General features: G+C 55.8%; 2 protein-coding genes across 4 annotated transcripts; one reads left to right on the plus strand and one right to left on the minus strand.

Annotated features, from left to right (window-relative positions):
* Window positions 1-70: 70 nt before the first annotated feature.
* SLC37A2 (solute carrier family 37 member 2) lies at window positions 71-11,295 on the plus strand. 3 transcript variants are annotated; one of them, XM_071449625.1, is made up of 18 exons: window positions 71-230; window positions 2,414-2,495; window positions 2,603-2,690; window positions 3,044-3,122; window positions 3,308-3,443; window positions 4,545-4,621; window positions 4,716-4,882; window positions 5,263-5,300; window positions 5,522-5,701; window positions 5,828-5,918; window positions 5,996-6,058; window positions 6,565-6,650; window positions 7,455-7,503; window positions 7,786-7,859; window positions 8,327-8,405; window positions 8,482-8,579; window positions 9,660-9,724; window positions 11,054-11,295. In XM_071449625.1, exons 1-18 carry the CDS (start codon window positions 172-174, stop codon window positions 11,067-11,069), a joined length of 1,527 nt encoding a protein of 508 aa, XP_071305726.1. In that variant the 5' UTR covers window positions 71-171; the 3' UTR covers window positions 11,070-11,295. The 3 variants fall into 3 exon arrangements, with proteins under 3 accessions (XP_071305726.1, XP_071305725.1, XP_071305724.1); XM_071449624.1 differs by lacking the exon at window positions 11,054-11,295 and adding an exon at window positions 9,989-10,086; XM_071449623.1 differs by lacking the exon at window positions 11,054-11,295 and having other exon boundaries at window positions 9,660-10,086.
* A 6,346-nt stretch (window positions 11,296-17,641) lies between these two features.
* TMEM218 (transmembrane protein 218) lies at window positions 17,642-20,874 on the minus strand. Its single transcript, XM_071449633.1, has 3 exons — window positions 20,572-20,874; window positions 20,119-20,221; window positions 17,642-18,197 (listed from the first exon to the last, which is right to left on the minus strand). The coding sequence occupies exons 1-3, from the start codon at window positions 20,673-20,675 to the stop codon at window positions 18,063-18,065; spliced, it is 342 nt and encodes a 113-aa protein (XP_071305734.1). The 5' UTR covers window positions 20,676-20,874; the 3' UTR covers window positions 17,642-18,062.
* Between the last annotated feature and the right edge of the window lie 1,268 nt (window positions 20,875-22,142).

A 22,142-nucleotide genomic window follows, 5' to 3' on the forward strand; every position in this document is an offset into this window, starting at 1 on the left:
TTGTTTTAGAGGCAGCGAGGACAGCCCGCTTCACCCCTCGCGGCCGAGGAACCGGGGCCGTGCCCGGGCAGGGCCGGGGCGGGACCGGGGCCGGCGGGGCGGGAGCGGCGGCCCCGGGGGCGGTGAAAAGGAGCCGGGGGTGCCCGAGCGCCGCCGCTGCCGCCGCCCGCCATGAGGGCAGCGCTCGCCCCCGGGGTCCGCCTGCTCCGCGCCCTGCCCCGGGACAGCCGGTGAGCGGGGAGGGGGCACGGGAGCGGGGCTGGCCCGGGGTATGGGGACCGGCACCGGGAGCGGGGCTGGCCCGGGACATGGGGACCGGCACCGGGAGCGGGGCTGGCCCGGGATATGGGGACCGGCACCGGGAGCGGAGCTGGCTCGGGATATGGGGACCGGGAGCAGGACTGGCTCTGGGTGTAGGGACCAGGAGTGGGACTGTCCCTGGATATAGGAACCGGCACCGGGAGCGGGGCTGGCTCGGGATATAGGGACCGGGAGCGGGATCGGGACTGGCCCTGGCCATAGGGACCGGGATCAGGACTTGCTCTGGATATAGGGACCGGAGTTGGGAATGGCTCTACATATAGGGACCGGGAGCGGAACTGGCCCTGGATATAGGGACTGGCACTGGGAGCGGGACTGGCTCTGGATATATCCACTTCTGGATATAGGGACCAGGATCGGGGGCTGGCGTTGTTCATAGGGATCAGGACTGGTCCTGGACATAGGGACTGTCACCGGGGTTGGGACTGTCACCGGGATCGAGATGAACCGGGATAGGGACTGGCATCGGACAGGGAGGGTGTCGGCACCGGGACAGGGACGGTCTCTGGAGTGGGGCCCACTCTTCCGTGGGCCAGCAGTGGAACAGAGACTGGCCCTGGACATTGGAGCCGACACCAGCATGGGGACCAGACCTGGCGCAGGGATAGCCCCGGGTTAGGGAGGAGAGGGTGTCGTTCCACCCAGGACTGGCAGTGGAACCGGGATAGAGCCTGGCCCTGGGCACAGGGACTGGCACTGGGATGGAGACTGGCCCAGACCAGCGTGGGGCCAGCCCTGGAACCAGCACCGGACTGGAGATCAGTTGTCTGGGGACTGACACGGGATAGGGATGAGACCTGGGCTGGGGACGGGGATGAGAGGTCAGTCCCAGGGCCCAGCATTGCCCTCAGGCACTGGACCCAGCTGGGATCAGCCCACACTGACTGCAGCCCAGGGACTCGGCCTGGGGAGGGGGAACCTCGGGGTGGGCAGCAGGACCTGCCGGCCTCCAGATGTCTCAGGCCCTCACACTCAAAATTCAGTGGGATGTGGCCAAAACAGAGACTTTGCCTCCTGCCTTCTCTCTTGACAAGGTGATGGGACTGCTGCCCATTTAATTTCAAGAAATAGTTGGATTTTTTGGAAGTCCATTGCCAGACACCCCCCCTGCTTTTCCATCTGCTGGAATTTTCCCTGCCAGAACACGAAGGGTAAAAAGAAAAAAGAAAAGAAAAAACCCGACACCCGAGTGTCTGGCCCAGGGGGGCGCTGCGTGTGAACTTTATCTTCCCCTTTCCTACCGTGGCGTCTCTGCTCCTCTTGTATCAGCCCTGCAGTCACTAGCAGTGATTTTGGCCGGTTTATTCATTTTTTGGGGTGGGAAGCAGCAGTTTCTCAGCCACAGTGCAGCCTTGGAGCCGGCACCCCAGCGCAGGGAGCTGCCCTGGATTTGCAGGACACCCGTCACTGCTGCAGCTCCAGGGAGAAGTGAAACTGCAAAGAGGAGCAGAATAGGCCAAAACCGCCAAAGGAAAGGTTGTTTTTTTTCTAAACTTGGAGCAACCCCGTGACATGTCTGTGTGCTGCAGCTGCCCCTGACTACTTGCATCCTCTGTGCTGCCATAAAACCCTTCCTGAAGGCAGGAGATCTCCTTCAGAGATACTCATCTTGCTCCAGAGAGTGCTAGATCCTGCTTGGGATTCTCCAGGCTTTATTTGTTGGCTTTGATGGGTGCAGCATCCCCATTTTCTGAGCCCAGACTCCCCCTTTCCCTGTGTTTAATCCAAGCAAAGGGGATGAAATGGCTTTTTGGTGGAGGAAGGGGAGCTGGTATTGCCCCCTGCTTTTTTTTCCAGCTTATCTTCGATTAGCCCTGGGAATGATGATGAATCAGCACAGTTTCCACTCGTGACACCGGGAAGGCACTTGTTCACCCTGTGTTTCGGTGGGATGTGACTGCTTGAGGAGGTGGAAACACTGCTTCATGTTCCCCACAAAACTCAGCTGATCTTTTTAGGTCACATCCTGGGCTTTTTTGGGGGGGTCTGCTCACTTCCTGACCAGCTCAGCTGTGCTGGTTCAGGTCACCAGTCCAGTAGAAGAGTCCCCAGTCCCACAGACCCTGAGCTCTCTGCTTCCTTCCTCCCCCAGCTATCGGGGACTGACTCTGGTGCTGACCTTCCTCTCCTACACCAGCTATCACCTCTCCCGAAAACCCATCAGCATCGTCAAGGTGAGCTCCAGCCTCGCCCCTGCTGTGGGACAGGGAACCTGGAGAGGGCACATGGGGAGGGGGTGCTGACAGCACTTTGATTTCATCCCCTCTCTCTCTCCCTGCAGAGCCAGCTGCACCTCAACTGCTCAGCCTTGGGCCCGAACCCCCGCAATGACTCCAACAGCACCACATGGTGCAGCTGGGCCCCCTTTGGTAAGGCTGAGCCCCTCCAGGCACCCCAAAACCCACACTTGTGGCAGCTGAGTTGGGCTGCCCCCATTCCCTAACAGCAGGTCATGGCCAGGGTTTGGCAGGGAGCCAGCTGCTCATTAGGCGCCCGGAGGTAATTAAGTGATGAAGATCTGTCCCATGCCCCTGGGCCAAAGGGCAGCAGGTGAAATCTAGGACAGGACCAGGTCCCAGTGCTGATGGCACCTGGCCATGCCCCCAGAAGCTCCCCTGGGGACCAGGCTTTTGGGAATGAGGGACAAGACCAAGCCATCAGCCACGGGGAGGGGACACAAAATGGAGGCCAGGCTGAGGTGGCCCTAATATTTGTTTTCCAGATGGGGACAACTACAAGGAACTTTTTGGGGCGCTGGATAATGCCTTCCTGGTGGCCTACGCCATCGGGATGTTTATCAGGTACCCAGGGCCTTCCCCCCCACTCACCAGTTTGCTGTGGAAGCTGGTTTCCATGGGGATGGGGTTGTGCCAACAGGGAAGCAGCCAGGGATCCGCTCAGGATTCGGGAACTGGCTCTGTGTGATGATGCCCATGGCTGGCACCACCCGTGACAGCTTCTGTTGTGCTCTCCCCTCTCTCTGCAGCGGCATTTTTGGGGAGCGCCTCCCCCTGCGCTATTACCTGTCAGGGGGGATGGTGCTGAGCGGGCTCTTCACCGCCCTCTTCGGCCTCGGCTACTTCTGGGACATCCACGTCCTCTGGTACTTCATCATCGTGCAGGTGTGTTGTGCTGGAGGACGCCTCTCGGGTTTTGGTTGTTGATTGCTGCCGTGAGATGTGCAGGATGTCTCTGTTTCGGCCTGGGAATCTGAAGAAAGAGTCAGAGCTCTTCAGTTTTCAGTCTTGAAGTTGTTTAGTAATTCTTATCTATAAAATTTTCTTTCTGCCCAGCCAAGGTCTGCTCAGCAGGGCAGCCACAGGCACTCTGACCACCCCCAGGGTGGTGTTGTCCTTTTATACTACAAACTACATAAAACATATTTACACTTAATTCCCAATACCTATCACCTATGTTAGACAGTGAGCTTCTATTCTAAATATAACATATTTACAATTACTTTCCAATACCCATCACCTATGTTAGACAGTGAGCTTCTATTCTAAACCAATCCCAAAGTGCCAGCATCACAGCAGAAAATGGAGACCAAGAAGAAGAAGAAAGGCCAGACAGGCTCAAGTTCCTCCATCTTGTCCCCATAATCCCCATATCAAAAATCCTAAAATCTACATTTTCACCCTGTGATAATTTTATTATTATACTATTTAAACTTCTGTGACTTTCAGGTCCTCATACAAAGTTGGCAACTTGCTCCAGGCGTCAAAATCAAATTCCCAGGTGCTCTGGGCTGTGTGCCAGGGTCTCCCAGCCCCCCGGCAGGGTCCTCGGCAACTCTGGACACCCGGAGGGATGCACTGAGTTCTGACAGATGCCCAGGCTTTACCTCCGTGGCCTCATCCCAGATTTTTCAGTGGCCTTCAGGGGCTGGGGTGGCCCAGTTTCTGAGCAGGGCAGCCCTGAGCATTTCCTCTCCCCACAAAACCTGGCTGTGCGTGGCGTGGGCGTCGAAACCGCCGGGCGTGCCTGGCTCTGATCGGCGCGGGCAGCTGGTTTGGCAACAGCAGCCACTCCCAGTTCAGCCATGGCAGCGATGCAAACGGCCCCAGGACTGCCCCAGCAGGGAAAAATCCAAACAAACCAAGTGTTTTCTTAGCAGCTTTGGGTAGGGGTGGCTATTTTCAAGCCCAGTTGCCCTAAGCAGTGCAGGACTCCTTGGCTGTGCTCAGTGCTTGCTGGGTGATGCTCCCATCTCTTTCTTGCAGGTCTGCAATGGGCTGGTGCAGACCACAGGCTGGCCTGCTGTCGTGGCGTGCGTTGGAAACTGGTTTGGCAAAGGAAAGTGAGTTTTCCTCCTCTGTGTCCCATGCCAGTCCTGGTCCCTGTTGACCCTGGCAGCCACCCCAGGGCCACTGACCCGGCTGTGTCCCCACCAGGAGAGGTTTGATCATGGGCATCTGGAACTCGCACACCTCCGTTGGCAACATCTTAGGGTCGCTCATCGCCGGTGCCTGGGTTTCCTCTGCCTGGGGCCTGTCCTTTGTTGTGCCTGGCATCATCATCGCCGTTGTGGGCGTCATCTGCTTCTTCTTCCTCGTGGAGTGTGAGTGTTGTCATCTGGGGCACAACAGACAACCAGTATAATATATACAATTTTCCACCTTGCCCATCTCTAAGCATTTTTGGCAATCCCAAATACTTATTTCTAACCTGTGGCTGGCAGGGATGTGGATCTGACCACCATGGGGATGTTCAGCATCACTGGGGTTGTTCAGGCAGGCTCATCCCCCATACCAGTCACTCCTCTGGGCCTGTCTTTCTAGGAAATATCAGGGGAGTCTTTTGGATTTTTACTGGGGAAGAGGGAACCCAGAGATGCAGCCTAGACCTGGGGGTTCCCAGCCCCTGTGAGATGCTGGAGGGACAGCAGGAGGAGTGGGGTTGCTCCAGGCTCTCCTCACAGGGTGTTCTTTCTCCCTGCAGATCCTGAGGATGTTGACTGCAATCCACCTCTGCATCACGTGAGTGGCGCCGATTCCCAAGGGGCCTGTCCTGGGCTGGGTGACACAACTGGGTCAGCAGGTTGGAACAGCAGGAATTAGAGCAATGTTCAGTTGTCACAGGGGATGGCTGTTGCTCTTCCACTGGGAGCATCCTCTGGGTCATGCCCCAGCAGCAGAGCCAATGTTTCAGCCTCCTCCAGCCATGACAGCCACATCTGCTGCTTTTGGCTTGATTTTAGATGGCTGCTGATGAGAATCCTGGAGGAGTGACCACCAGTGAGAAGGATCCTGAAGCAGTCATCTCCAATGAGGGCCCACTCAGCCTCTCAGACCAGAGCAGTGTGGATCACTCCAAGAGCCCCAAGGAACCAGCTGAGGAGCCTGAAGCCATCAGCTTCTTTGGGGCACTTCGGATACCTGTGAGTGCTGGGATGGAGGAAAGAGCAAAGCCAGAGCAGCTCAGGGCAACCACAGGGCAGAAAATGGGAAAACCCCACTATCCAGAGGAGGTTGGGCTTCTCTGATGTCCCCTCCTCTCCTCCCAGGGCGTAGTGGAGTTCTCCCTGTGCCTGCTCTTTGCCAAGCTGGTGAGCTACACCTTCCTGTACTGGCTGCCCCTCTACATTGTCAACGTTGGTGAGTTTTGGGGACAGTGAGGTGGGAGTGAGCCTTGCAAGGGGAGCATCTCCTCACCCCTCTCCTCTCTCCCACAGCTCATTTCGGTGCCAAGGAAGCCGGGGACCTGTCCACCCTCTTTGATGTCGGGGGTATTTTAGGTTCGTCAACATACTGGGGTGGAGGGGGTGGATCAGGGATGATTTAGGGACAATCCTGGCCTTGACCAGCTTTGGCTGATCCTCCCCACAAGCAACACCATCTCTTTCCCCCAGGAGTTTTATTCAGTGTTCACAGCACTCAGCAGGCAGCAAATGCCCCTCCATTTTATTTTGGCATCCATTTGTTTTGCCAACCATCACAGCCTCTTTCCATCATTGCCATCACAGCCTCTTTCCTCAGGTCTTGCTTGCTCAGGCAATCCTTTTCCTACAGTTTGCAAGCATGGAAGAGACCATAGTGGGAGGAAGTGCTGAGAAACCATCTGCAGGGAGGAAGTGGAAGGGATAAATCAAAGCTCTTCACTCTGATATTATTATGTTTAACCTTGGGGGCATACTGGTCAGAAGATGGGGGATGAAAGAGCATCACGTTGATTTTGGGCTGAGTCAGGGCAAATCTCTGCCTTCGGGGTGGTGTGAGTGACACCTGGGACTCTTCCTTGTAGGGGGGATCTTCGCTGGCCTCATCTCTGACTACACTGGCGGCAGAGCCACCACGTGCTGCGTGATGCTGGTGGTGGCTGCTCCCATGGTGAGCTGTCACACGGGCTCCAAACCCGTCACGAGGCTTTCCTCTGCTCCGGCTCCTTTGAGTCACAGCTGCCTTCCCCTTCCCAAGCTCTGGGATGAGCTGGTCACGCGCCTGGCTGGGATTGATTCACGTGCCCAGATGTTCCGGGGAAGGATGTCCAGCTCTAGGGGCTGGGGAGGGATTGCAGAGACCTTGACAACTAAAAATACCCTGTAGGTTTTTCCATCCTGCCATAACCCGGCCCAAAGCCTCAGGGGTCCCACCGAGCCCGTCCAGCTTTTGTCTCTTTGATTTTCATCCCAAAAGCTCCCGTGCCAGGGGCCTCACGCTCCACTGGAACTTGGCCTGGACGTCCTTCCCAGGCACCTGCACAGAGCTCATCTGGCTTTGCTTCCACAACATGGCTAATTAGCTGCAATCCAGTCCTGGCTGGCTCTGGGGTGGGAGCCTCTCCTGCTGAAGGGGCTGGCACGTGCAGGGAAGCAGAGGGGCTACGTCACATCCACAGCCCCGAAAGCACCGTTGGGGCAAATTATGTCTGGCTGCAGCTGTGGGACGTGGCAGAGCCTCCCTGGCCATAAATCGTGGCAGCACCTCTGTTGGCCAGCTGCCAGGTATTTCATCATGCCAGTGGGATGCAGAGGTCAGGGGTGCAGTCAGCCCCCCATCCCAGCTGGTGCTTGGCACGAGCACTAATTCAGGTCCCCACATTCTCCATCCCATTCCCAGGGTACTCTGCAAGGAAAACGCTTGGTAAAACAGCTGGAGTAGCCATAACTGGTTCACCTTGTGTCTCTTTTCCAGCTGTTCCTGTATAACCATGTGGGTCAGAATGGCATTGGCGTATCCATAGGTAAGGAGCTCCATGGTGCTGTCGCTGAAGTGGTGATGGAAGACACTGAGGATTCACCTGCCTTTATTCCTCCTCTTGAGCCAGGCCCCCAGGCTGAATCTGGGGGAGGGTGGTGGTGGATGGGTGTTCACTGCCTGCTGGGTGAGGTCCTCATGGGCAAATGGAGATGCACAGGAGATGGATGTGTGGGACAGCAGTCCACACATGGGGTGGGGATGATGGATCCAATGTCCTGCTGCTCCTTGCCCCTAAAGATTTAATCTCTTCCCGGGTACCCTGCAGCGATGCTGATCATCTGTGGAGCTCTGGTCAACGGGCCCTACGCGCTCATCACGACAGCGGTGTCGGCAGATTTGGTAAGAGGTGAACCTCAGACCCTGCCACGCTGCCCCTGCACACCCAGAGGCTGTTCCCTCTTTCCCAGAGGGATGTTGCTGGATTTTTGCACTTTGCCTTTGTTTTCCAATGCCTCCAAAGCCCAGTGGAGAAGGGCAGAGCTGTCACTGGAGCTGCACTCTGCACCCTCCCTTAAAGACAAGGGTTTTTCCTGTTGCTTTTTCACCTTGGCCACATGACTATGTTTCAGCTTTGCTGTGTCTCCCTCTGAGCACAAGCAGAGTGGAAATATTTGGTGGCAGATCCCCTGGGAATTTCTACCTGCTGTTGGGTTTGGCTGCAGGCAGCATTTGAGTTTGGTCTTCCCGTCCATGGCTGGGTCTGACACATGGAAATTGCTGCCTGGGACATCAGCCTCACTGGGAAATGCCAGCCAGCACCCCAAAGCTGCTTTTGCTCCTTATGTTTTATCTCTCCATCCTTACAGGGCACCCACGAATCTCTCAAAGGAAATGCCAAAGCCCTTTCGACCGTCACGGCCATCATCGACGGCACGGGATCTGTCGGTGTGTCCTGGGGGGTCTGGGGGTCCTGTCCCCTCTCAGGTGGGGACAGGGCTCACGTGGCTCCTGTGCCCCACAGGTGCTGCCCTGGGGCCGCTGCTGGCAGGGCTGATCTCTCCCACGGGCTGGAATAACGTGTTTTACATGCTGATAGCAGCTGATGTCCTGGCTTGTCTGGTAGGTGTCTCCTTGCAGGACTCCTTTCTCTGCCCTGGGTGGCACAGCTCCCTTTTAGCTGCCTGCTCACTGGTGGAGGGCACAGATGGTTCTCAGAAGGCATCCAGGCACAGGGCAAACTGCAAAGGCCTGTATTGGCTCTTGGTTTTCTCAGCTTTTACAGAGATGGGGTAACTGAGAGGTGTTTTAAACAGATAGTTGAGTTATTGCTTCCTCACACCAGGCACCACTTGGTTAGTTTTCTCAACTTTTACAGAGATGGGGTAACTGAGAAATGTTTTAAAATATTTTATTCTGTTATCAGTCTCAATAAATAGTGAGACACAAAAACCTCAACACCATTCCATCAGAAATGAACCTATTTCCCAGTTACAATACCTTATAAATGTTTTTCAACTTATACACACTATTACTTTTAACACTAATATTTTTCCCCACATAGTCCTACTACAATACATCTTTCACAATTCTAATTCTCTAAAATATTTAATCCTTCTACAAAATCATGTTTTGAAACTTATTAAAACTTATTTCTTGTTCAATCTCTCTCTCAACAATGTCATCTCTATTCCGTAACCTTCCTAAGTCAACACACTTTATCTCAGTATTTACATACAAATTTACAAGACTGTGTAAAATTTCTATCAAGCTTTGAGAACTCTTTAAAAATCTATTCCCCACAGACTCCAAACCTCTGCTCTCACTTGGCTTTTCCCAGCAACCTCCTCCTCACACAGGTTTAGTTCATATGACCTTTGCTGGGAAGACCTGTAGAATTGATCTGCTGGTGATGGGAATACTCCTGCCAAGGCTGGAGGCTGCAGTGCCCCCATCCAGCTGTGGGATGGATCTGCTGGTGATGGGAATACTCCTGCCCAGGCTGGAGGCTGCAGTGCCCCCATCCAGCTGTGGGATTGATCTGCTGGTGATGGGAATACTCCTGCCCAGGCTGGAGGCTGCAGTGCCCCCATCCAGCTGTGGGATTGATCTGCTGGTGATGGGAATACTCCTGCCCAGGCTGGAGGCTGCAGTGCCCCAGCCTTGCAGCCATCCTCCACCCTTCCTTCCTTCCTCTTGCAGCTCCTTGCTCGTGTGGTGGTGAAGGAGGCCCGTGGCTGGTGCGGTCCCATGGCGAGGCAGAGAGGGTACGTAGCTGCCCCCCTGGCATGGCCCCTGGTGCCAGGATGCCCAGGCAGGCTGTCAGTGCTGCTGCAGAAGGATGTTTGTTACCCCTTGCTGTCGCTGCTGCATCTCCGCGTGGGCATCGCGAGGCCACCCGCCCCGTGTCCCGCTCCTGGGGCCACTGAGACATTTCCACCTCAAGCCAAGGCAGCACCTGGGGGATTTTAGCCACCTGCGCCTCAGAAAACACTTGGGGTGCTGAACACAGTGTCCTTGTGTCTTTGTAGCTCTAGTGTGCAGCTAACAGAGTCAGTGATGGATGGGAAGTAGCTCGGTGTAAGTATCTTCACTTGAGCCTGAGGATTAAATGCAAACACAAGCCTGATCCATTCTGATTCTGAGTTTCACTTTGCAGGCTCAGCCTAGAAATAGCCGCTGCTCCAATCATTTAGAGCAGAGATCAAGATTTGAGAATCAAAAGATCAAATTGCAATGGCCAGGGAAGAGTGTGGGAGGGTGGGGGAGTGGGAGGAAGGGGGAAGAGGAAGATGTGGCTGGGCAGTCCATCCTCTGGCTGATTTAGCAGATACTGGCCCAGATGCCCAATCGATTGGCATTGATTAATGCACTTGAAACAACTAAATTTGTAGGCTTTGCCCACCTGTGCAACTGAGCTTGATTACACACAGCCAGGGCTGGCTAATCAGACCTGTAGGCCAATCACTGCAGCGAGTGTATAAATAATCCCCAAATCAGCACTGCCCTGGCTCTGATTGCTGCCACCACCCCCGTGTGACACCTAAAGGAAGGGGCCACAGCCAGTCCTGGCAGCGGGGCTGCCACACCCCGACCCCTGCGAACATTTGGTCCCTTATGTCTTGTGTTTGCAGGTGACACACCAATAGTCTGGGCCTCGTGCTGCGGTAAGTGCAGCCCAAACCTCCTTCCCCGCCTGCCGGTGGAGGGCTGCCAGGCTCTGCTCTCTTCTGCCGGGGCTGGTGAGGGTGACAGCTGCCCTAGGGGTTGACAGCATCCGTGTCTGCACCAAACACTGCCTGGTTTCTGCTGGGGGAAGCAGCTGGCTCAGTTTGTGGCAATACTGCGATATCTTGAGGGCTTTGGGGAGTGTCTCTTGCAGAGAAGAGGCACAAACGCTGTAGGATTTTTGGGGACATTTCAGCTTTGGCCGGAGACAAAACAGTGGCTGGATCTCCTCCTGGCGCCTGCTTCTCCTCCTGGTGCTGCGGACGGGGCTGGGCTTTCCCGGCAGAGCTGTTCTCCCTCTCCATCTGCACAGCGTCCACATCCACCCCAGCCCGTCCCTGCCCTGAGCCCTCGCTTCTCTCCCGCAGGTTTAAGGAGTTCTGACGCGCCCCCTGCGAGCCCGGAGCGAGGACAGAGCTGGGGCACCGGGAGGGAGCCGGGCACGGCCCCAGCCCGGCCTGGGCACGGCCCCGCGGGTTTGGCACTGCCAACGTGGGTTTGATCCCAGCGGAGGAAGGGGCGAGGAGTGGTCAAAGGGCCCTGGCCAAACGCTTTTCTGGGTCAATTCTGCACCATCGGCCGTTTTATTAATAAAAATGTGTAAAATCTGCGTGGCCGCTCCATGCCATGTCCTGAGAGGCTCGGCCAAGGCTGTGAATACCTGGGGCAGTGATCACACCCCTCTCCTTGCTTTTCTCTTGTTTGTGAGCCTGACCCATCCAGACCCTGCTTGGTATACCAATACCCTACTTGGTATTCCAGGGTCTGGATCAGGAGGATGGTGCCAAATCACTTTAGGCACTGCCTCACCAACAAAGCACTGCTTCTTCTATGCAGGGAACATCCCTAGGCTGAGCTCAAATTAAGCTAGGTTTACTCCTTGACACATCCCACTGCAAAAAAAGACTAAACCCAACGTTTTTTCTGATTATTAACATTCCAAAATCATACCACTTAGCTCCAAAAGAAGAACATGCATCAGCCCCTACGCCACGCTGAACTGATCCCGCTCTGGCTGCTCCCGGTGCGGTGCGGGCCGCTGATCACCCTCGTCAGGCGCTCCCTAAAGAGGAGCGGCCCCGGAGGCGGCGGTGCCGCTGGTGCCAGCCCTGCCGGCTCCCCGGGCAGCCTCGGGGCTCAGAAGCCCCCGCGGTGTGAGTGGCTGGAGCCGGGGCCAGCTGTGCAGCCAGCTGTGCGCTCCGGGGAGGGGTGGGGGCGACTTTGATGTGCGCGGAGCAGGGGCGCTGGGAAGCCACGGGGTGTGATTGCATCCCTTGGGATGTTTGCAGTGCCCTGGGATGTGGCTGCATCCCCTGGGATGTGATTGCCATCCCTTGGGATATATTTGCAGTGCCCTGGGATGTGACTGCATCTCCTGGGATGTGTTTGCAGTGCCCTGGGATGTGATTGCATCCCCTGGGGTGTTTGCAGTGCCTTAGAGTGTGATTCCATCCCCTGGGATGTGTTTGCAGTGCCCTGGGATGTGATTCCATCCCCTGGGATATGACTGCATGCCCTGGGATGTTCTTGCATCCCCTGGGATCTTTGCAGTCCCCTGGGATGTGTTTGCAGTTCCCTGGGATGTGATTGCATCCTCTAGGATGTGTTTGCCTCCCCTGGGATGTGATTGCATCCTCTAGGATGTGTTTGCAGTTCCCTGGGTGTGATTCCATCCCCTGGCATGTGCTTGCATCCCTTGGGATCTTTGCAGTCCCCTGGGATGTGTTTGCATCCCCTGGGGTGTGATTCCATCCCCTGGGGTGTGATTCCATCTCCTGGGGTGTGATTCCATCCTCTCACCACCCGGGGATTGCCCTGGCTCCGGGGCTCTGCCCAGCAGTGCCGGGGGCTCTGTGTGTGCCTGGGATAAATTGCAGCTCTAATTGACTTCACCTCCTTGGATCTTGACCCGAGGAGAAAACATCTGGGCCTGATGTGATTTTATTAAGTGCTGATTTCATCAGCAAAGGGAAAAAAAAGGGTGGGAGGAAAAAAAGGAGGAAACTTGCAGCCAGTTGGAGCAGCTCCCTGTAAACCTGTGGGGGTGATGGAGGATGGAGTGGCACAGAGGTCAGCACAGAGGGATGGAGTGGCACAGGGGGATGGAGTGGCACAGGGGTCAGCACAGAGGGATGGAGTGGCACAGGGGGATGGAGTGGCACAGAGGGATGGAGTGGCACAGGGGGATGGAGTGGCACAGAGGGATGGAGTGGCACAGGGGGATGGAGTGGCACAGGGGGATGGAGTGGCACAGGGGGATGGAGTGGCACAGGAGGATGGAGTGGCACAGGGGTCAGCACAGAGGGATGGAGTGGCACAGGGGGCACAGGAGGATGGAGTGGCACAGGGGGATGGAGTGGCACAGAGGGAAGGAGTGGCACAGGGGGATGGAGTGGCACAGAGGGATGGAGTGGCACAGGAGGATGGAGTGGCACAGAGGGATGGAGTGGCACAAGGGGATGGAGTGGCACAGGGGGATGGAGTGGCACAGGGGCATGGAGTGGCACAGGGGTCAGGCAGCCTGGAGAGTGGCAGCTGCAGGTTTGAGGTGGCCAAGCAGTGATGGCCTTCAATCCCCTCCTCTCTGACTGGTTGATGCTCAGTGGGCCTTGGGATAAAAAGCAGGAAAAGTGATGGAGCAGGCGGAGAAAAACAAAATCCCCAATTGCCCTTTTTCCCAGGAAAACATCGATCCCACGGGGCTAAACCCTGCTGGAGGCACAGGGAGAGGTCCCTGCAGGGTCTGTCCCCAGCACAGCCTCGGGGTGACCCTGCAGTGTCCCCAGGCTCGTGGCACTCGTGGCCTCTGTGGGCACAAGGACCTTGCTGCTGCAGGGCTCCATGAGCTGGGTGAGAAGGCCCTGTCAGTGCAGTGTGATGGAGCTTTCACACTGCTGGGTGACCTGATGCCATCCTCCTGGAGAGAGGGGCCTCAAAATACCCTTAAATCCTGTAAGTCCTGACACACATAGGGGCTTATTGGTTTGGGAATTTTTCCCCCCTTTCTTTCTTTCTTTTTTTTTTTTTTTTTGCTTTCCCCCCTCCTGCTTGTTCTTTCAGCTGCTTACAATCTTTCTGGGACAAATTTAGGCCTGGGCCGTGTCCCACTTCTGTTTGGAAAGTCTGAACAGCCTTGGCTCCACTGCCAGGAGCGAGGAGAAAGGGCACACAGCCCATGGCAGTTTCAAACTTAAAATTAAAGGAGCCAAATGCCAAAGAAAACTCCAGATCTCTCTGAGCTTTGGAATTGAAGGGTGAGTGGGAAGGCAGAGAGGGGATCCCCTGGCTTTGGCTTAGCCAAAAAAGCTGTTTAAATGGAGCTGAGCTCCTCTGGGAGGAATCTGGAGGACAACTCACCTTGCTCCTCCTCTGCTGGATAAGGGGCTGCTGCTTTTCCTGTGCCATGAGCCCCTTTGGCCCTGCCCTGAGAGCATGGACACGTGTCCACCTCTGTCCTGTGGTGGGACAAATCCCACCCCAAACGGGCTCTTCAGGTTTGGGAAATGCAGTGTTTGGGTTTTTCTGTGGGTGACCCCACAGTCCCCCAGCACAGCAATGCCATCCCCCAGGAGGAGGCAGATGGGCAAGAGGCTGCTCAGATTTTGAGGAATGCTGCTGGTCTGCTGGGAAGGTGAAGAGGTGGCTGGGGCACGCTCTCTAATTACCTATGCAAGGAGCAGCTGGCAAAGGCTGAAGGGCTTTTTAATTAGCAGCCAAAGGCAAATCAGGATCCAGCAGCAGGGAAGCTGAAGTCAGCAAAGCCAAGGTGGAAATCTGAGGGCAGTTTTTCCAGTGAGGGTAATTAAGTGCCAGCAGAGAGCAGCGTGAGACATGAGGAATTGCCGTCATTCAAGGGCCTTAAATCAAGGAGAGGAGTCTCCCCTGCAGACACTCCTGCTCCGTCCATCTCTGCTTTGGCACGGCTCCCTGCCCTCCCCAGGGAGGAGGGAGCAGCTGCCCTCAGGCTGGTGAGCCTGGCACAGCCTGGGCATCCTGGTGCAGGGGCATCCCTGCTCATTTCTAACAAGCCAGGCAGAGAATTCAGGGAGAAAAAAGGGCTGCTCTTCCCCCTGACCTGAAAGCAGCCAGCCTGCCCCCATCCTGGCACACAGCAGCTTTCTTGCACTGAGATTCAGCCTGATTTTCTGCCTGCACCTCGGGACATGGCAGATCTGGTTCTCTGATCCTGCAGGGGCAAGGCTGGATCAGCTTGGGCTGGAGCAGGGCTCCTTGGCTTTAACATCCTCTGAGGTCCCAAAATCCTCACCTGCAACTGAGAGGTTGGGGTTTCAGGCAAACCTGCCCTCCTGTGGCATGTTCATTCCAAAATAAAGGCTCAGGCTGCTAGATGGAGGCAGATGTGCTGGAAGGGATTATCCTCCAGGAGTTGGAGCTTTGGGATGTGGATGGAAGCAAAAAAATCACTGTTTGGGGCTGGTTGGGAAGCAGCTCTGGCTCATACCAATTCCTTGACGTGGTCCTTCCTGTTCCAAAAATAAACAGGAACCGTTTGGAAAGCCCCTGTGTGGGGAGGAGCAGAACTCCCCAGAATAAATAAATACACAGAGAGCCCGGGCTGAGTTCATCCAGCTGGTGGCTCCCCACTGCCAGGGGCTGTGAAGGATGAGGATGAGGCTCAGAATGGCTCAGTGGGGGTGAGAGCACGTGAGGCTTTCTCCAGTTAATGGGGTTTTTGAGAAAATGCTGAAATGACCTCCTTGAGCAGGAGCTACTGTGTCTGTCTTGCAGCATGGCTTTCTGCTCTCCCCAAAATAACTGCTGCTCTATCAGCCTTTCAAATCAGTCACAAACTGTTAAGGGGACAGAAAAAGCCCTTATTTGGGTTTAATTACAGCACAAAATGGGGGGAAGTTTCACATTTCTGCTGTTAGGGTTGGGTTTTTAGTGCCCCAGCTGCTTTTGCTGTGGTTTCCCTCCCATTTGCTGGACTGAAGCCCTGGTGAAACTGTGGCCTCACTGAGGCTCCCAAATCATCCCACAAACACAGGGATAACAACCCAGCAGGCACAGAGCTGGAGCTGCCAGAGAAACTCCATGTTCATTAATGTTATTAACACAATGAATTAAATATGAATTTTGTTTCAGGTGTAACATCAAAATCACCAGGAGACCTCAATGTGCTTGTGCTGCATAAATGTTCAGCATTTCCTCAACACACTCCCTTGTCATGGGCTTCAGAACAGGAAGGGATTGAGCTTGGCTGCTGTTTGGAAAGCAGAGATGCCTCTTCTCTGCTTTTTTTGGGACTGTTCTTACATGTTGTAGCTGACTGAGTCACTGCTCTGGGGTGCTGGGGCATTTTCTGCCAGGGAAGCATCACCTCTACGCCCACTGGCTCTGCCTTATCAATCTTTCATGTCCTGAAAGCTCTGCTTGGTGACTGACAGCTGTCAGGACAGGGCTGGAAAATGACAGTTCTTTAATTTACTGTCATCAGCTCAAAAAAAAAAAATCTTTAAAATGGGGGAAAAAAAAAAATCTGAATTTCTGCCCTCAAGTTTTTGGCTGTGTTGACCCTGACCCCTGCTCAGGGCTGTCTCACTTGACCTCACTCTCAGCTCAGCCATGGAAGGCTGAGCAGCTCCATCCCTGTGGGGCTGGAGAACATGAACAGTAACAGAGCCCACCTCACCCCTTTGTCACACACATCTTTTATGGAAAATCCTTTCCTTAGGATTTTTCCTCCTGAGAAGCTGAGAGGCCTCAGGAACAAAATGCAAACAATGGTTATCTGCTGCTGTGGAATGCAACAGGTGCATCTGGGATTGGGCTCATGGGGTTGTTTCTAATTAATGGCCAATCACAGCCCAGCTGGCTCAGACTCTCTGTCTGAGCCACAAGCCTTTGTTATCATTATTTCTTTTTCTATTCTTAGCCAGCCTTCTGATGAAATCCTTTCTTCTATTCTTTTAGTATAGTTTTAATATAATATATATCATAAAATAATAAATCAGCCTTCTGAACCATGGAGTCAGATCCTCATCTCTTCCCTCATCCTCAGACCCCTGTGAACACGGTCACAACCCTTCCCTGTGGGAGCCTCTCCCCAGTGCACAGGGAGGGTAAAATGGCTTCTTCCCTGCTACAAAACAGTCAGAGGATGCTCCAGGCCACCAAAAATGCTTTTCTCCTGCAATTTAAAAGCCTTTTGAGATTTCATGCAGGAAAACAAGCTGCTGCCACGGAGGGCCCAGAGCAGCAGTGGCTGTGCAGAAACAGCTCGTGCCACTGCTGCCCTCAGCTTCATCTCAGCACAGGCTCTGCCTCAGCAGCACTGCTCCCCTGGCTTCCCCCAAAATAGGGACAAAAATGGGATTCAACCCCATTGCTGCCCCTGCAGAACACAGAGAATGTTTGCTCCCCCAGGAGGGAAAAGAGGGAAAGGGAAGGGAAGGGAAGGGAAGGGAAGGGAAGGGAAGGGAAGGGAAGGGAAGGGAAGGGAAGGGAAGGGAAGGGAAGGGAAGGGAAGGGAAGGGAAGGGAAGGGAAGGGAAGGGAAGGGAAGGGGTGACCAGCAGCTCCAGCAGGATCTGTGCTAGAATTGAGCAAAGGTTTGAAGTTTTAGGGTGGCAGCAACTGTGAGCCTTTGGCAGCACCCAGGGTGCCACCTGAGGGCCTTCACAGGCAGGGAACACTCAGGTATCTGCATTTTCCATGGCTGGGAGCACTGCTCAGCACCAGGGAGGGCAGACACAGCTTTTTGTGCACTCCTGGGAGGGCAGCTTTCCATTTGCTGTTCTGGATCACTTTGCATTCACTCCCCCTCCAAAGCCTCTGATTTCCAGTCCCAGGGACCATCCCAAACAATCCACAGCCACACACTGATGTTTGTTTGGGTTTTTTTCTCAAACCCAGAAAAAAGGCAGCTCTCATGGGCACTGTCACCACAGTGTGGCCAAATGTGACATCCCTGTGGAATAAATCAAGCCTGAGGCAGGGATTTCTCAAAGAGTTTTATTAAACCACAGTGAAAAAGGAGCAGTAACAAACTGCTCTTGCTTGTTACATGTTTGTTTGTTTGCTGTACCCATCTCCTGTGGGTAACACTAACAAACCATCTTGGTTCAGTGCACTGAATCAGGAGCAGCACCAAGTGCTGGATCTGAGCTCTCTGTAAACGAGAGCAGCATTCAGAGGTTCACACACCTTTGCAGGTGCAAGGCTTGAACCCCTGAGGAGGAAGGAGCTCGTGCTCAGACCAAACTTTGCTTTTTAGGATGAAGCAAAGGCTTCACTTGCTTTGCTGGCTCTTTCTGAGCTCAGAAAGAACATCAGGGTCACCTCCAGAGCAGCCTCCTGGTGTCTCTTCTGGTTTATTGCCATTATCAGGATGTCCTTTTTGCAGAGACTGCTGTCTCTATCTGCTGTGGAGTGGCTTGGCATACACAGGCTCCATGAGGTGGAAGATCAGGAACAGGAAGAGGCACCCCAGGAACACCAGGCTCATCACAGCCAGGAGGACGAAGCGCCCGATGAGGAAGGTGTCCACAACCTGCAGGGGACAGGAACACAGAGATCCCAGCAGGTCACAGCCCCAGCCTGCCCCAGGGGCCTGGAGGGAGCACATCACATCCTGCAAAAAAGGGGCTCCCCCAGATTCCTCTCCCTGCTTTTCGTCCCTGGGATGCACAGTGTGTGACAAATGAGAACGAGAATTCCTGCAAAAAGCTGCTGGGAATGTTAATGTGGAGCAGCAGAGTTCTGAGCACAGGGAAGAGGCAGCAGCCAAGCCCTGAAGCAGCTCTCTTCTCCCCAGCCACAAACCTCCAGCCCTGATTCCCTTTTAGAAGGGAGATGGTGAGAAAAGAGAAAAATAACAATTAAAAAATAAAACTGTGGCAGCCAGGCAAGACAAAGAGAGGCCCACGGTGAGGAGCTGTTTATGAAATCCCCTCTCTGCTCCCCAGGCCCCCAGAGCTCTGCTCAGCCCCAGCTCAGCTTTATCCATCACATTAGCTCAGCCCTGGTGCTCCTGCAGAGTCTCTGGTGAGCCCAGTGCTGGCTCCTTCTGCACGTTTCACTTTTTAATTAGCCAATTAGCAGAGTTTTGGTGCAGAAAGCCCAGGTCATGTATTATTGATAGGCAGGGCAGGTCCAGTCCAATTGAAGATCCGTGAAAAAATAAGCTTTCAATTCCATTTGCCTCCCAGGCAACAAACACGCACTGGGTGCCCTTCATCTCACTCCTAACCTTCACAGGAGCAGGTCAGATGTGACACAGAGAGAAAAAAAGAACATTACAAGTCTCTTTTAGTAGGGATTTACACAGAACAAGAACTAGAAAAGCAGTAATTAACACGCATTAATAATGAACGGAGGAAACAGCACCTGAAAGGGCACAAAACTTTGTGTATTCAAAGCCCAAAGAGCTCTGTGAGAGCTCAAGGTGGCAGCTCAGACAGCCTGATCCAAAAACTGGGGAGATCCCTGGGCCTGACAAGGCAGATGGCTTCGTACTCAAGCATGGCAAGAACCTACCAGAGAGCTGAAGAGCTGTAATGGGCTTTAACCAGAAATCAGAGCTGAGGGAAACGTTGATAAGGAAAAAAAGCTGATAAGGAAAGGGAATGGCAGAGAGGGAGCAGAGGCTGCTGGAGCTGGGAGGGACCAAAGCAGGAGGGCAATCCCTGCACGGAGCCCCTGGGGACAGGAGGAGGGGAGCCAAACCCCAGGGGCAGGGGACCAGTGTGTAAATCAGCAATTTAATCATGGAAATGACCAGTTCCCAGCTCCACCAGCGACACAGCATGTGCCACAGGGAGAGCACAGAGGCAGCACGGGGCAATCTCAGGGGCACAGGGGTGGTACTGGGGCTGCCTCTGAGCTAAAAGCAATTCCTGGGGCCTCAGGGCATCCTATGGTCCATCCCCGGGGTAAGGACATTCCCAGGGCATCCTATGGTCCATCCCCGGGGTAAGGACATTCCCAGGGCATCCTGCAGCCCATCCCCGGGGTATGGAACCATTCCCAGGGCATCCTGCAGCCCATCCCCGGGGTATGGAACCATTCCCAGGGCATCCTGCAGCCCATCCCCGGGGTATGGAACCATTCCCAGGGCATCCTGCAGCCCATCCCCGGGGTACGAAACCATTCCCAGGGCATCCTGCAGCCCATCCCCGGGGTACGAAACCATTCCCAGGGCATCCTGCAGCCCATCCCCGGGGTACGAAACCATTCCCAGGGCATCCTGCAGCCCATCCCCGGGTGAGGAACCATTCCCAGGGCATCCTATGGCCCATCCCCGGGTATGGAACCATTCCCAGGGCTCCAGGATGGCCGCAGGGCCGTCCCTGGCTCAGAGACCCATCTGGGGCCATGCCATGGAGAAGGCCGAGCCCCGGGGCTTCGAGACAGGGGCCGGTACAATCGCGGGGCACGGCCGGGGTGCCGCCCTCCCCTCCGCCCGGTCTCACCTCCTCAGCGCCGGCGGGGGCCGGGCTCTCGCCCTCCCGGGGGAACAGCAGCAGCGCGGCCGTGAGCGCGGCGGCTCCGAGCACCACCGGCACCGCGCCGAGCCTGCGGCGGGACAGGAGAGCGCCGGGGCGAGCTCAGCAGCGGCGGGCCCGAACCCCGCGCTCACCGGGCCGGTCCCGCACCCACCCCGATCCGTCCCTGTCTCCCCGGCTCACCGGGACGGTCCAACCCCGTCCCCGCTCTCACCGGGCCGGTCCCGTCCCGTCCCCGCGCTCACCGGGCCCGCGCCTCCCCCATCCCCGTTCTCACCGGGCCGGTCCCGCTCCATCCCCGTGCTCACTGGACCCGGTCCCGCCCCGTCGCCGCGCTCATCGGGCCCGGTCCTGCTCGGTCCCCACCCTCACCGGGTCGGTCCCGTCCCCACCCCGTCCTGTCCCCATCCCCGCGCTCACCGGGCGCGGCCGGCACGGGCCAGCGCCATCACGAGCAGCAGCGCCATGGCCCAGAGCAGCAGCAGCGCCAGCACCCCCGGCCCCACGCCCAGCGCGCCCGCCATGCCGCCCCGCGCCGCCGCTTCTGCCTAGCAACCGCGCCGCCCCGGCCAATCAGAGCTGCCCGCAGCGCCGCCCGCGCTGTCTATTGGCTAAGGGGCGGAGGGAGGGAGCGCGGACCCCGCTTTCCCTGCCCCGCCTGGCTCTATCTCCGCGCTTCCCATTGGCTGACGGTGGAGGGGTGGGCGGGGCTTTACGCGCGTCGCCGAAGGCGGGGGCGCGCCCGAGGGGGGGGGTAAAGTGCCCGTTCCCGATCCTGGTTCTAGTCCCGGCCCCGGTCCCGATCCCGATCCTGATACCGATTCTAGTCCTGGTCCCGGTCTCGGTTCCGGTCCCGATGCTGGTTCCGGTCCCGGTCCCGATCCCGGTCCCGGTCCCGGCTCCCATTCAACCCCTATCCCGGCCCTGTTCCCTATTGAACCCCAGCCCTACTGACCCGTTCCCTATTGAATCCCGGCCCTACTGACCCGGTCCCTATCGAATCCCGGTCCCTATTGAACCCCAGCCCTGCTGACCCGGTCCCTATTGAATCCCGGTCCCTATTGAACCCCAGCCCTGATGACCCGGTCCCTATTGAATCCCGGCCCTGCTGACCCGGTCCCTATCGAATCCCGGTCCCTATTGAATCCCGGCCCTGCTGACCCGGTCCCTATTGAATCCCGGCCCTGCTGACCCGGTCCCTATTGAATCCCGGTCCCTATTGAATGCCAGCCCTGCTGACCCGGTCCCTATTGATTCCCGGCCCTCCTGGCCCCGTGGGATCCCCAGGGTCCCGCTCCAGCCGCTCCCCGTCCCGCGGCCTTGGACCCGGTCCCAGCGCTCGGGGCTGCTCCCGGTGGAACGGGAATTTCCCTCCGCTCCCTCCCGGTGCAGGCGGATCGGTGCTTCATTACCTCGCCTTGGCCGGCGCCACCCAGCTCTGAACGCACTTTCACCCCACTACCCTAAAAATTGAGCTGTCCACGCCCTCATTTATATTTAGGGTCAAAATCAGGCAGATTTCTTTCATACAGTAATGCTGACACGGGTTTTGGAACAGCCATGCTGGGGGTCTGGGACAGCCAAGCCACACTAGGGAGGTTTGTCAATGCTATAAGCATCTTCTAACATCAAGACGAGGAATTTACATTTAAAATAAATATTTCAGCCTGTTTATAAATCCTGTCTCTCCATCACCACATCTTCCCCACATCAGACTGAGGCCAGTGTGGTTTGATGAGTGACTTTATCATAGAATCTCAGAATTACATCATGGTTTGGGTTGGAGAGGACTTTAAAGACGATCCTCTTGCAACCCCAAGCACTCCAGGCTCAGTTAACCCAAGAAAACCTAAACATTGATATTTTCTGTCCCCACTGCTTGAAGTCTGCAATACTTTGGCTGCATAAAATGTCACCTGAGGGGGCGTTTTCTGTCGCTTCTTTCAAGGGGAGGAATAAACCAGCAGTTAATTATTCTGTGCAGCACCGAC

Source organism: Agelaius tricolor, unplaced genomic scaffold (assembly GCF_023055355.1).
Source record: "Agelaius tricolor isolate 1412-34295 unplaced genomic scaffold, bAgeTri1.0.p SCAF_29, whole genome shotgun sequence".
NCBI classification, from domain to species: Eukaryota; Metazoa; Chordata; class Aves; order Passeriformes; family Icteridae; genus Agelaius; species Agelaius tricolor.